Source organism: Neolamprologus brichardi, chromosome 1 (genome assembly GCF_056152115.1).
Source record: "Neolamprologus brichardi isolate AB-2024 chromosome 1, ASM5615211v1, whole genome shotgun sequence".
NCBI classification, from domain to species: Eukaryota; Metazoa; Chordata; class Actinopteri; order Cichliformes; family Cichlidae; genus Neolamprologus; species Neolamprologus brichardi.
Genome location: NC_142104.1, coordinates 4,079,468 through 4,093,626, shown reverse-complemented (window position 1 = coordinate 4,093,626; position 14,159 = coordinate 4,079,468). Strand labels below are relative to the sequence as shown.

General features: G+C 39.9%; 1 protein-coding gene across 2 annotated transcripts in view; it reads left to right on the top strand.

Annotated features, from left to right (window-relative positions):
- The window catches only part of si:ch211-186j3.6 (neural-cadherin), a 359,727-nt gene that overhangs the window by 137,881 nt on the left and 207,687 nt on the right, over positions 1–14,159 (top strand). For both annotated transcript variants that reach the window (XM_087841852.1, XM_087841818.1), the window contains exons 8-12: positions 1,994–2,166; positions 9,790–9,958; positions 10,567–10,737; positions 11,218–11,390; positions 12,805–12,972. In XM_087841852.1, coding sequence (XP_087697978.1) covers positions 1,994–2,166; positions 9,790–9,958; positions 10,567–10,737; positions 11,218–11,390; positions 12,805–12,972 — 854 coding nt within the window. The remainder of the gene's footprint in view (positions 1–1,993; positions 2,167–9,789; positions 9,959–10,566; positions 10,738–11,217; positions 11,391–12,804; positions 12,973–14,159) is intronic.

Sequence of the window (14,159 nt, the reverse complement as noted above, 5' to 3'; positions counted from 1 at the left end):
GAGCGAGAGGCAGGACAGAGTTATTTTGTTCTGTCATCGTCCACAGCTGACCTTTCTTATATCGGACAACAGATATTGACTACTTGGTTTTAAGCGGTGGTGTGTGCTGGTTGCCATGTGCAGCTTTCTTGGGTGATGTGAGCTGGTTGCATTGCACGTGTTAGAAACGATTTACGTTGTAAGCTTACGTTAACATTCGCTGTTCGTGTTGGGTATGAAAATGTAATTCTCAAGCTACACTCTTAATGCCAAGTGGTAACTTAGGTTGACGCGTTTCTTAGTCATGCCACGGTGTTGTTGTTGTTGTTTTTGCACAGTTGGCTGTGAAATGAAAATTATACAACACATTTATAAGATGTTTTAGTTTAAGATGTTTTAGGCCATCGTATTTTCTAACCATTGCAAGGTTAGAAAATATGATGGCATAATCATAATCAATTGTTGTGGATATTAATGAGATGTTATTATTGTGAAATGTAAAACAGATGATGCTTTTGTTGGTGTTGTAGGTGCATAATGGCTGAAAACTGAGTCATTTTAACCCACTGGCTTTTTAACTGACACCTCCGTAAAGCTCTTTGTGATTGGTATGAAAAAGCACTACATAAATACATTTTGCTTAGTTACTTATATTGCAAAGTAGCTGCCAGGCAGCCCAAAGACATCATAATGTATTGTTTTGTGGATAAAAATTAGATGTTACTGTCATGGAATGAAAATGATGCTTTTATAAGGCCTCGTGAGCGCTAAAAGCACGTCATTATAGCCTGTTGCTAGATGGTTGCTAGGTAACATGATGACATTGTAATATCTGATACAGATAAAAACCTTCAGGGGCCTAAGACCTACCTATGTGCCACGTTTGGTTGCTCAACTCCAGATTGTGTAGGGGGAGAAAACAACAAAGACGGAGAATTTGCCTGTAAAGTGTCACCTAAAGCTTCTTAATGTTACTTTCAAATGTACTGCTGTAAAAAACGAAAAGAAAGTGTTTGAGTTTACCTCCAATCAAGCTGGCACACTTTATCTGTGTATGCTGAAGTGTTAAACTGCTTCACTGTATCACCCAAAACAAGGAACATAAAAACTTTGTGCCTTTGTTTGGTCTCCAAAAATGTTTCTCTGTCAGTTCAGCCTTGATTATCATTTTAAGCCTGCGTGACATATATATTGCATTAGAAATGTTAACCCAAAATTTGGGTCAGCCTGGTAAAATCTGTTCTGTTAAGTTTACATTAAAATCTAAAAGAAAGCTAACTTATAGTTGTTGCTAATAAGATGATATGTTTACACTCATTTAGGCTCATTTGTAGCCTGAAACAAATTCCATCACTGCTATCTGATAGCTCTCACTGCCAGTAAAAAGTTGCCACAGTGATTTGGCCACTCGTGCCAGCAAACAATGGCTCGCTTAACAACTAACACATCAGAGACCTTGATGTGTGTCTTTGTTACAATGTAATTATTTGCACTGTAAGTGGTCTTAATGTTTAGTTCTGCGAAGTAATGGAGACAGAGCACAATTACGTCTCACCCACACTGGAGAGAAACTCATTTTTTTTTCTATTGCACGAAGCAGAAGAAGTTGTTGTAGTTTTTATAAGCCCTGGTTTTTGTAGTGCATAACGGTGAGGCCAAAGAAAGAAAAGGAAAGCAAAGAAGGAAAGGAAATGAGGAAAGGTGATAGGTAAAAAAGCATTAAGTACTGTCCATTAAATCCTGTCGTGCTGTCAAACATGCCATGTTGTGTAATAACTTAATTACCTTCCCTGATATGTGGCAGCGGTTTTTTGTATAATTAATCTATTATGCAAATAGATTTTATGACATTTTAGAAAATGAGAAAATAAATTTAAAAAACAAACATGTTACCAGTCTGGGTGCTATAATGACAATATACTTTTTCAAACTCAAAATTGAACCAGCTGAGTGTGATGAGTGTGACTGTGTGTGTGTGTGTGTTAACCACTGTCATCGTTATGTTTGGTTGCAGGCTTGATCCGGCTGCGCTCCAGCCCACCACCTCGCCTCCAGGGTGTTGAATATGTCCTCAATGTTACAGCCACGGATGACAATGCCTCAGGCGGACCTCAGGCCTTGTCATCCACGGCTCAGGTCATAGTTGGAGTGGACGACGTGAATAATAACAAGCCTGTCTTTGAGAAGGTAAGATGATCCCTCGCCCACAGCCGCCTCATTAAATGTTGTTTAGTCTTTCTCTTTCTACTGGTTTGATAACAGCAGTGGGAGGGGCTCTTCCAAACCATACCACCACCCTAGGACAATGGCAGGAGAAACAGTAGTCACTATGCAAGGTTTTCTTTTACTTTCTCCTAAATATATCTCTGTCGCACTCTTTTCTTGTTGCGCCTGCCTATCCCCTGTAGCTCTCCTCCTCTCCTGTTTCCCTGTCTTTGTCTTTCTATCTCCTCTATTCATTAGCCTCTATCTCTCCTCTCTGGAGGAGCGATTAGTGAGCTTGACCCTCATATCTGCTCTCTCATCTCTCTCCTACATCATCATGGTCTTTTAATTAAAGCTTCAAGGGACGTGGGAGAAATCCCGACCGAGCCACTCTCGAAGTGCTACATCTCCTCCTGCTTTTTTTTTTTTTTTACTTTACTAGCCATGTTTCAGTTTTAAATGGGATGACTTTTCAAGGCCCTTGAGGTATCGAGAGCCAAGATTAGGAGCGGGACCATGCTGAATAAACCTGGCTCACTCGCTCATGGGTGGGGGTGGGGGGTGGAGGCGTTTTTCGTTCCACTTCAAGAAGAAACAGAGGGACAGGCGACAAAATGAGAGCCAAGAGAGAAGACAGAAAAGAAGAGAGGGATTCCTGGTCGGCTTTTTTTTTTTATGTGCACTGTATGCTCAATTGTGTCTCTCAGGAATCTTCTGCTGGCATCATACCGTAGTCTATGATTCATTCTTTTTTCCCTGCTGGCAGAAAGCTGTGAGCAATGGACAGACAATCCCCAGACACCTCCCCAAACAACTCTTCTAAGTCAAAAAGAATTGAAATGATGAAAGCACACAAACCTGGAGTTAACAGAAAATAAAATGTAGCAAATAAAAATTAATGATCACAGAAAAAAAACATTTTAGTGTCTAGAAATAGAGAAAAATAAAAGGAAATTCTGGGAAAAACCCTGCTGTACATTAGCGTTTCAGTTAGTGAAGACATCCGAGGTTCGCTGGTGGTTCCTGTGTCACTAGAAGCCAGCAGAAGGACACTGAAGCAGAAAGGCCCTTTTATCTTGTTTTGATGCCCAATCTTACGACATGCTGTAGCCTCTGTGGAACTCAGGGCCGGATCAGCGGACCAAGACAGAGGCAGCAAGAGGCACGCAGAGAGGTAGTGAAACATAGAAGCAAGATCTCACAGAGTGGAGGCTCCAGCATTTCCCAGGAGCAGAAAGTTACATAAGCTGATTAGATTTATTTTTAAAGCTTTAGTACTTCTCTGATCTCCACTCATATACAGTGTTTTATAGAAGCAGAACATATTGAGTAAAACTGAATAAAACACAGGACAGTGCCTGTCTCAAAGGGCACGGTTTTAAAAACAACAATAACAAAAGGGACTCTGGAGCAGCGTGATCGAAAACAACCGGCCAACAAGCCAACTTTGAAAGTGCTGATTAAGCAACTTTTTCCTCCGTAAGCACACACCAAATCCCATCCCACTGTCATCTATTCACCCGCCCACCCGTTCTACGCTTCTGCTGGGTCATGCAGCAGCACACTAAGTCTTCCACTTGTCTCTGCTATATCCCAAGTTGCTCTCTTCCCACTGCCCACACCTCCACTGTCTCCTTTTATTGTAAGGGAGCAGAAGCTCAAAGGAAGAAGTCTGCCACATCCCTAGCAGCCTTCATGTCAGTACTGCAGTTGTATTTCCTTCAGTGTCATTGCAGAATTTAGTATGTGCTGTTATATTCATCCAGTCCTCGATGGCCAATGCCTTGCCTTCTTGGTCAGTACGTATTTAGTAGCTTAAATATGGACTCCATAATGAAACAGAGAGAACAAAAAGTGTGAGTGGTTCAGAGAGGCAGTTCATTAGGCAAGGCAAGTTTATTTGTATAGCACAATTCAACAACAAGGTGATTCAAAGTGCTTTACAGAGACATTAGAAAAAAAAACAAATAAAAAGCATGATTTAAAATTGATTAAAACAAGCTAACTAACTAACAAAACAGTATATAAAATCAAAACAGATAAAATCAGAACAGTAGATAAAATCAAAACAGATAAAATCAGAACAGATAAAATCAGAACAGTAGATAAAATCAAAACAGTAGATAAAATCAAAACAGATAAAATCAGAACAGTAGATAAAATCAAAACAGTAGATAAAATCAGAACAGATAAAATCAGAACAGTATATAAAATCAAAACAGTATATAAAATCAAAACAGTAGATAAAATCAAAACAGTAGATAAAATCAAAACAGATAAAATCAGAACAGTAGATAAAATCAAAACAGTAGATAAAATCAAAACAGTAGATAAAATCAGAACAGTATATAAAATCAAAACAGTAGATAAAATCAAAACAGTAGATAAAATCAGAACAGTATATAAAATCAAAACAGTAGATAAAATCAAAACAGTAGATAAAATCAGAACAGTAGATAAAATCAGAACAGTAGATAAAATCAAAACAGATAAAATCAGTAGTTAAAATGTAAGTTTTGAAATTTAAGCTTAAGTGTGGATTTGGTGCTTTATTCAAATGCAGCTGAGAACAGGTGAGTCTTCAACCTGGATTTAAATAAACTGAGTGTTTCAGCTGATCTGAGGCTTTCTGGGAGTTTGTTCCAGATATAAGGAGCATAAAAGCTGAATGCAGCTTCTCCGTGTCTGGTTCTGACTCTGGTTCTGACATTATCTTCAGAGCTCAGGACACACAAGGTTTAAAAGGGTTTTATTCTTATGATCATTACAGTTACTTATGTAATTGCTTATAACAAACAAGTGACTGTTTTATTTGTGATATTCTGAAGTATACATGTTACATGTGTTTACAGAGCTGAAACCTCACGTAAATGCAACAGAAACTATGTTTCTAAACAACAAGCTGAGGTCAACAAAATCTCCGAGTCCTGTTACGAAGGTCTCACAGTATGGTCTTAAATGACGGTCATTCACAAGTACTGGCTCACGACTAACCTAATTCTGATTTCTCAAATACAAATCTTAGCTAAAAATGTAGGGTGGCCCGACAGCCGGTCGGGCATAGCGGAAGGCTTCGCTGCTGCTTGCGTTTGATGAATAAACTGACTCACCTCTGCAGGCTGTTGGGTTTGTTTTTGTAACCAAATCTTCCTTTTCAGTGATTTTTTTTGTTTTTGACCTATTTGTATCATTTCCTCGTGAGCACACAAAGCCTGCTTGTCACTCACAATAAATTGCGGTAGTTTGAAAAAGCTAAAGAAAAAAAGTCGCACATTTCAGTGCATATTTTGACATCTCTTTTTTGTATTTAGGTTTATTTTTGTGGTTTTCCATACGAAGTCTCTCATCTGACCTCCTGAGGATTCGTTTCTTGTCGGCTAACGACTTTTTAATTAATGACACTTTGACCCTTATGATAAATTAGATACTTGTAGCCCTTCTTATCTTCCTCAAAGTCCCAAAACAATCTATGGAAGCAAACAAATCTGGAAGAACAATGAAAAAAGCCGGATGATGGAAAAAATGGGTGGCAGTGGAGATGGGCTAGAAAGAATGAGAGTAGGCATGGAGTAAAGGTAACAGGAGACACCTTTAACAAAGCCCTCCTGTAATTAATTAGGTGTCAAAGGAACACATCAGCCAGCAGCACTGAGGTATTTCTCTCTTTCCTCTGTCTCTGTAGCACATCAACATCAATGCTCCAGTGAAACAGGTAAAAAAATAAAGAATAAGCGAAAAAGTTAAAAGACCACAGAAAAAGATACAATAAAGATAAATTGAGCAAAGCAGAAATGGTGCTTAAATTGGGATACTAAAGCTCCTTATGTGTCTGACAAGTTCTGTGATTAACAAAATCTTTGAGCTAGCCAACAGGGAGCAGCTACCTTACAACACGCAAAGAACTGACAGCACTGAATAAATCTCTATGATGACTCCAAGAATGCATGCGGTGTTAAACAGGGAGTAGTGTTAATGTTTTAGAGTTGAATTTTAAAGTATTCACTTCCTGGGTATATACAGTATATCACCCTTCCCTCGGGAAACTCCAGATCCTCCAACACTTAAAACCGAGGACAGCAAATGATTCATAATTTAAGTGTATTCTCTGTTTTCCTTTCATATTTAGCAGATCCTGCACATTTTATAGCAAAAAGACACGTCTCTAAAAGCATTTTGAGAGCAAAAAAGAACACAGTGCCATAAATGTTATGCACAAACTCTTCTGCTGTTCGTCTTGGCAGTTTTATCTGCAGGGAATTATTGCTGTAATAGCTCCGACATGGGTGTCATAACTGTTTCTGTTTAGTTGCCTTCTATTTTATTTTCAGATCTCTGTTTGTCACGACATATGGTTGAATAGTCCAAAAAATTACCTCCTACCTCTTTTTCCTAATCACATTACCTTGATCTCAGTGCAAAACATCAAGGTGACAGGGAATCTATAAGTTCTACCTTGGGAAAAGAGAAGTGTGCTGTGCAGAGAATCCAACAGCAATTACAATAGAATCTTTAGAAATATAAATTTGGAGCTTGTTCGGAATATTTTTATGTCCATCTTTGATGCAGTCAAAGGAGCTTGCAAAGAAAAGCGTCTGGACTTCTTTTAGTTGCTTGAAGACGTTTCACCTCTCATCTGAGAAGCTTCTTCAGTTCTAAGGTCAAATGGTGGAGAGTCCCAGATATAAACCTAGTGGGAGTTTCCCCCTACAGAGGGACAAAAGGTCCCCCTGATGATCCTCTAATCGCCTGAGCCAAGGTGTGAAACTGGGTGTGGGTCCCAATCAGCCAGAGTTTCGGGTGAGTTCATTGTGAAACCTGGCCCCACCTTATCATGTGAATTCCTGAGGTCAGATGGCCCAGGATGTGAGTGGGCGTTAAGGCGTCTGGGGAGGGAACTCAAAACTGGATTATAGATGGCAGAGAGTTGGTGTCGTAAACCACCGCCTCTGTTCAAAGATGGTCGCTCACAGTGGACATAGATGCTTCTTTCACTCCTCTTTCAAACCATCTGTCCTCTCTGTCCAAAATGTGAACATTGGCATCCTCGAAAGAGTGACCTTTATCCTTAAGATGCAGATGGACAGCTGAGTCTTGTCCTGTGGAGGTGGCTCTTCTATGTTGTGCCATGCGCTTGTGAAGTGGCTGTTTGGTCTCTCCAATGTAGAGACCAAACAGCCACTTCACAACTCTCTGCCATCTATAATCCAGTTTTGAGATCCCTTCCCAGACACCTTAACGCCCACTCACACCCTGGGCCATCTGACCTCAGGAATTCGCATGATAAGGTGGGGCCAGGTTTCACAAAGAGCTCACCCGAAACTCAGGCTGATTGTGACCCACACACAGTTTCACACCTTGACTCAGGCGATTAGAGGATCATCAGGGGGTCCTTTTGTCCCTCTGTGGGGGGAAACTTCCACTAGGTTTATATCTGGGACTCTCCACCATTTGACCTAAGAACTGAAGAAGCTTCTCCGATGAGAGGTGAAACGTCTTCAAGTAACTTAAAGAAGTCCAGACGCTCTTCTTTGCAAGCGCCTTTGACTACGATGACCTGGATGACTGAGAACCTTCACGGACCATCTTTGATGCAGTCCAGTTCATTTGCCAAGTTTAAAAGGTTTGGAGAAATTATCTCTCTTTCAAAAGATACTCCAAACACACAGGCACACAGATGATGTGCAATCAAAAAGTCCTGTTACTGTGACTGTAACAAAAGAAATCCTTATTAAAATTCCCTCTTTGCTCTTAAAGGTCTTTTGAAGTCTTTTGAAACCATGCACCACCCTCGGAATTTCTGCTACGTTTGCATCGATCCTGAAGTCCTATTTGGACTTACACATGTGTCTTTTCAGTTTCTTTTCATTTATCTCAAGCTTTCACGGAAACATTATCTTTGGTATCAAACTGACCTTTCATACATTTGTTGTCAGAAGTTTACATCCATTCATCGTGGGCATCAATGTCATGGTAACGTGGGGCTAATTTTAATCTCTTTGAACTCTTCTTTTTCCAGGGTGGAGTGGTTTTATTGCATACATCTTTAATGAGTTGCACAAGTTTTGGGAATTTATTTGGGATTTTCAACAATGGGAAAGTCCATGGAACTCAGTGAAGATTAGGAACTGTAGATTTATACAAGTCGAGAAGGTTTCTTTGAGTCATTTCTAAACAACTGCGGATTCCAAGATCATAATCTCAAACAACTGTTCAACAGTACAAATTTTTGGTATGTGTCACTACTTTGCCAATATATGGACGAAAACCATAACTGTCAGCCTCAGATGAAAGGAAAATGGTTCGGATGTTCAGGAACAACCCAGAAGCCACTGAGGCTCAAGCCTGCCATGGTCTGAAAACTGCTGGAAGGTTTCACCAAGTTTTCAGCGACCCACATGGACAACCAAATGCCTGCACATATTCTACCAAGAAGAGGGGTCAAATATCCAGGCAGAATTATCTCAATAGCTTGCTTGTAGCTACAAAAAGCGTGTGGTTGAGGCCTGTCTTCCTAAAGGCCAAAGATTAGTGTTGGTGTATGTACATATTTGAGCCTGTATGTATACTTTTGTCCCATTTTAAATGTAAGTACATCCAATTTTTGTTTTCTTAAAGTCATTTAAGATGCATCCTGAACAATTATTTCACCCTGGAAAAAGAAAAGTTCAAAGAAATCACCATAAGTCCCAAATAGCCGTGACGTTCCTGCCCAGTGTATGTAAACCTTTATTGTAACTTAGTCTAAAGAGCTTAGAAAGAAAGCGACTTAGACTGCCATTACCTGGATAACTGAGAACCTACGGAGACATCTTATGGTTTCTTGTTCCCTGAAAGTCTTTAGTGCATGAGTCCATGTCCAAGCCCAAAGAATTCCATTTCAGATTAGCAGCATGATGGCATTTCTTCCCCAGAACCCACTGGGTGTTTTTTTTTGTTTTGTTTTTTCACCCCACCATGAATGTGTCATGAAGGGTCAGACTGTCAGGCCTACAGAGCATTTAAACACACATTTTTTGTTGTTGTTTTTTAATTCACATTGTAGGGTCAGTGTTTTGATAGACCGTAGGATATCTAGGGCACGCCTGCTGTTTGGTCACTACGAGGCTTCCAGGGCGTGATCCACACATGTTGGGAGTGCTGGGTTCTCCGTATATGGTTGTTTTTTGTGTTTTCTATTTCCTTGAACTCTGCTGAAGGCTCTTAGCAGAAAACATGCACACTGTACACCTTTTCAAAACACAAAAGCAACAACAAACACTTTGCTAAACTGCTTTTGAGAGCGTTTGCCTAATGGCATCTGAGATTTGTTCCACCACCCCGGTATCAACTGGTTAAGCAAAAGCTGATATTTTTTAAAGAAAAAGAAAACTTGCTGGGCACAGGCTTCCCACTTTCTTTCCTGTGGTTATTTTCAACATTACGCTTTTTGTCCCCCAGTAAAAGACCACCGTAGTCATTTTAAATCTGTCCTTTGAACATTTAACTTCCCACACACTTTTGCTGACTGTTTGGATGGAATGGCGTATTGATCTAAGTTTCTTCACACTTCCACTCCTGTGGTCTTCTCTTCCTCCCACCTGTCCTCCCTGCCTCACTCATTCTCAGTGTCAGCAGTACCGTGAGAGCACATCGGTCCTGGAGAACCAGCCAGCGGGGACGTTTGTTCTGCAGGTTCACGCTGTGGATGCTGACGAAGGCTCCAATGGCAGGGTCACATATGGCTTCATGCACAAAGACTCTACTGTGCCTGCATTTAGTATACACCCAGAAACCGGTACGGAAACACACAAGCACTCGTGTGCACACGCATACACATACAGAACACATATGCTTTTATCCCACGTGGATAATATTTTACAACATGTTCCTTTCAGTCTGTCAGTCTGTGGTTGATATTGTGCCGGGAATAAATGGGAAAAGTGCTGGACACGAGCCACTTTGGGTTTTTGATTATTACGCTTATTTCAGGCATATTTCAGCTTGATTCATTATATATAAAAAATAGTATCTGCAGATTGGACTGAATTGTTATGCAGCTTTACCTGTTGTTGAGCTAAAAGTTATCGTGCATTAATATGTTTATATATTATGGAGCTTTTTATTCAGCAGCAACAGTGGAGCATGAGATATTGCTAAAAATCATTTCTAAAATAAATAATAAAGACAATTCTCTTTGGACTTGACGATAACTACTCTTGAAAAAGTCTAATTTTCTTTCATAATGTGCCTCTCATCTCCCCTACTGTGTTTAAAGTTTAGCTTCGAGGCAGGCAGAGGCAATCATTTTATCGTTAAATTACAAGTACTCTGGGGGACACGAGACCAAGCAGTGTTTGCTATGATTCAGCTATCTGATCGACCTTATTATCTCTGTCTTTCTAGGAGTAATTGTGACGGCCAGGAAATTTGACCGCGAACGGCAAAGGGAGTACGCGGTGACAGTGACTGCCACTGACCAGGCGGCTGACCCACTGATTGGCATTTGTCAGCTGAACATTCTCATTCTGGACCAGAATGACAACAGTCCCAAGTTTGAGAACCTCAGATACGAGTGTCAGTATATTAGCTCGACCTGCTGCATCGCAGAATAAAGCACATGCATATAGATTTAAAACATTCTCCCTATTTTGACAAGGAAAACTGACGCTAATGAGCTAACAGTGTTGGTGTTAGTATTCCTATGATGGCAGGATTTTTAGTATTAAAGAGATACTGCTACTCAGAATTGGAGCTCTTTACTAATTGCTCATGTATTCAGTTTTTCATGTCACTGGGGAATTTCTTTTGTCTTTGTTTTCTGCTTTCTGTTGTTGGTTGTTTAAGCTTCATATTTGTTGTCAAATTGCTGAATCCCTTTCTTAATTAGTTTTGTTTACTAAAGTTTGTCTACAGTTTTATTGTTTTTTTTTATTGTTTCAAGTTCGAGTTTCTCTCTTGCCTTTGTGCTGACGGATGCAATATCAAAGACTACAAATTAAGGTCTCTTGAGCCACTGAATTGCAAAGCACTCTTCTTCTTCTTCTTCTCCTACAGACTTCCTCCGTGAGGATACTATGATTGGAACTAGTTTCTTACGGGTGGCGGCTCACGACGATGACTTTGGGACCAATGCAGCCATCACATACTCCATGTCTAATGAGCAGCCAGAGTACCTAAGGGTCAACCCGCTGACAGGCTGGGTGTACGTTAACCAACCCATCTCGCAGGTACACTTTAGCTATGTTCTGGATACCATTTGCTCTTTTTTAAAAGGCTTAACTCGTATAGTTTTCCGTTCCTATGGAAGTCCATAATGAGATTCCAGATGCATAGCAAACACATGAATAACCTATGCAGCTACTTATCTTGCAGGATTCCTTGGAGCTTCAAGCTCCAGCTATTCTAAATGATAGGAAAACTCTGAAATTGTGAGACTTCCTTTAATAATTCTACTGGAGAACTATAAAAAAAGCAGCAGGGAACTTCAGATTTTAACTAAACTAAGCTACTTCTCCCAGTATCCAAGTACATTTGCATTCCAGCCCTTTATTTGTTGACCGTGAGGGGACAGAAGTCCTGTGGCCAGCAGCAGACCGCAGCCTGCGAATGTGATAATGTCTTCACTAAGGCCTTTTTCTTTGCCTGCAGGAGAATTTCTGTTATTTCTCTCACTTCACTGCTTCTGCCTGCTTCACTGCCAACAAGAAAAACAATCTTGGTGGGAACATGAACAAGCAATAGAGGAAATTGCCACGTAGCCTGTGCAAAACAAGTCTGCACCTCAGATGAGTGCTGTAGTGATAAAAGCCCCAAAATCAGCGGCGCACCATCTTCCAGTGCCAAGACGAATGAATGTTTGTAACCTCTGCACCTTGCATCTTATACTAACCTCTGGATCCAAGCCTGTATTTTTGGTTTCACTGGCTTGTTCGCCAGAACATGGCCCTGTTTGAAAATATAAACTTTTTTCCTACTAATGAGTACAAATGAACAGATCCAGGCGATGCCTACATGCTTACTTCTTCATCCTTTGCCAGCATGACAGCCTCAGTGTCTTAATTGCTGAGAGCAAAGATTGAAATAAAAAGTGCTTTTTTTTGTAACTGCAATAAATATTGCTATTGGAAAAGCTTTTATTTCACTCAGAATTATGAAATTTCTTTGAAGAATTAAAACTTGCCCATAACATCCACAACTTGGTTCATAAACCACGAGGCTCTGGTCAAAACTTGCCCAAATAATGACAGCTCATTCACACTGTGGTTACAGAGTATTGTTACGTTTTTTTCTCTTTACTTACCAGAACAGATCATTTCCTCTGATTGCAGTGGATAAAGCTAATTGCTCTTGTAAGGGTTGCAAAACTCCATTCCCCTCCGTTGCTCGACAATGAGCCATGCCCTTCAATCAATACACTTATCTTTAAGTATGTTTACCTGAATGCAGCTTACCGTCGATTTCATCCTGCGCTGAAGTGTGGAAAATGGATTGGCTGCTGAAATCAGTTTGATCTAGTTTCACATTGTTCTTCCGTCTGTAAGGAAGCCACGATTACGCACCCCTCGGTCACACTGAATGCAACATCTTGTGACTTTCTCTCCCCCTTCTCGTCTTTTTGCCCGTGTGGACTTCTTTCCACAGAGGACCTACATTACCAGAGACATTGTGGCTACAGATGGGGGAAACAGGAGCAGTTCAGTGGAGCTGGCTGTTACCATCACCAATGTGAAGAACCAGCCTCCACAGTGGGAAAAAGACAACTACAACGTAGTCATACCAGAAAACACCGTCCGGGACACACCCATCGTGGTATGTTGCTCCGGGGTTGCACAGAAACATATGGGTTTGAATTCAGTTCAGTGCAAATTTATATATACATTAGTAATTCTCACCGGTTCCTTAGGGGCTCTCTATATGTAAGGTAAAGATGAAGAGGTGAAGAGAAGCTAATATTGGAGAAACATGATCTCTCTTTCTAGTCTCTGGTATAGCACAACAGATAAATCGGAGAAGTGCGCTCTGCTCTGTGTGGATAAAGCTGAATGGATGAATGAATGCCCTTGATTTCTTGAGATATGAATGTGTGTAGCTGTGTCATGCACATCCTACAAAAGACAACTTGAATGAAAAAATATATGTTAAAGAGATGGTTGTCTTAATTTGTGGTGAAAGAATGCACCAAAATAAACAGTTGCAGCATTAAACTTGAAAGAGATTTAATGTATGAAGCTATAACCGGACGTACAATATCCAAAATAAATTAGTTGATACTGTGTAATCTAATCATGAAAAAGTAATGGACTGGCTTTTATATAGTTTTATAGTTTTCTACTCTTACTGAATAATAAAAGCACTTTCTACTACTCGCTTTATCACACATGTATTCATACTGAGCTTTTATTCTGTTCCTCTAAACACACACAGACACACACACACTTGCACATGCAGAACGGAGGAGTCAGGCTTTGAACCACCAACTTTTTGATTGGTGTTGCTTTGTGATAGTGTGCGCTCTTCCTCCAGAGCACACAAACAGATTAGATATCAGTACTTACACAGTATGTTTATATATATATATCCATATTTATACGTTAATAATTTTATTTTTCTTTGTTTGAAGGAATACTTCAAACAAAGAAGTTTGAAGTATTCCTTAAATTTCATTTTAAAATTCAAAATTTTGTTTTTTGTCTTGTTTTAAACTCATCTAGTGTCTAATTGGCAGTCGGGCTTTTCCTGCTCGTTTTTCGGGGGCAATTATCACATGTATAATGCTCGTGTTTTCAGATTCTTTCTGTACACAAAGCCCTGCTACACTGTAATCCATTTTTCATGGTAACAAATTTTTTTTTCAAAAAGTTTTAGTGGGGATTTTTCTCAGCGGGCTTTTTACTTTGGTCTTCAATAATAAAGGAGTTATGTGGAAATGCTGCTTTTATGCACAAGTATAAACTGGAGAAACTGGAGAAAAAAAGGCCCAGTTTTAGTAAAAAATA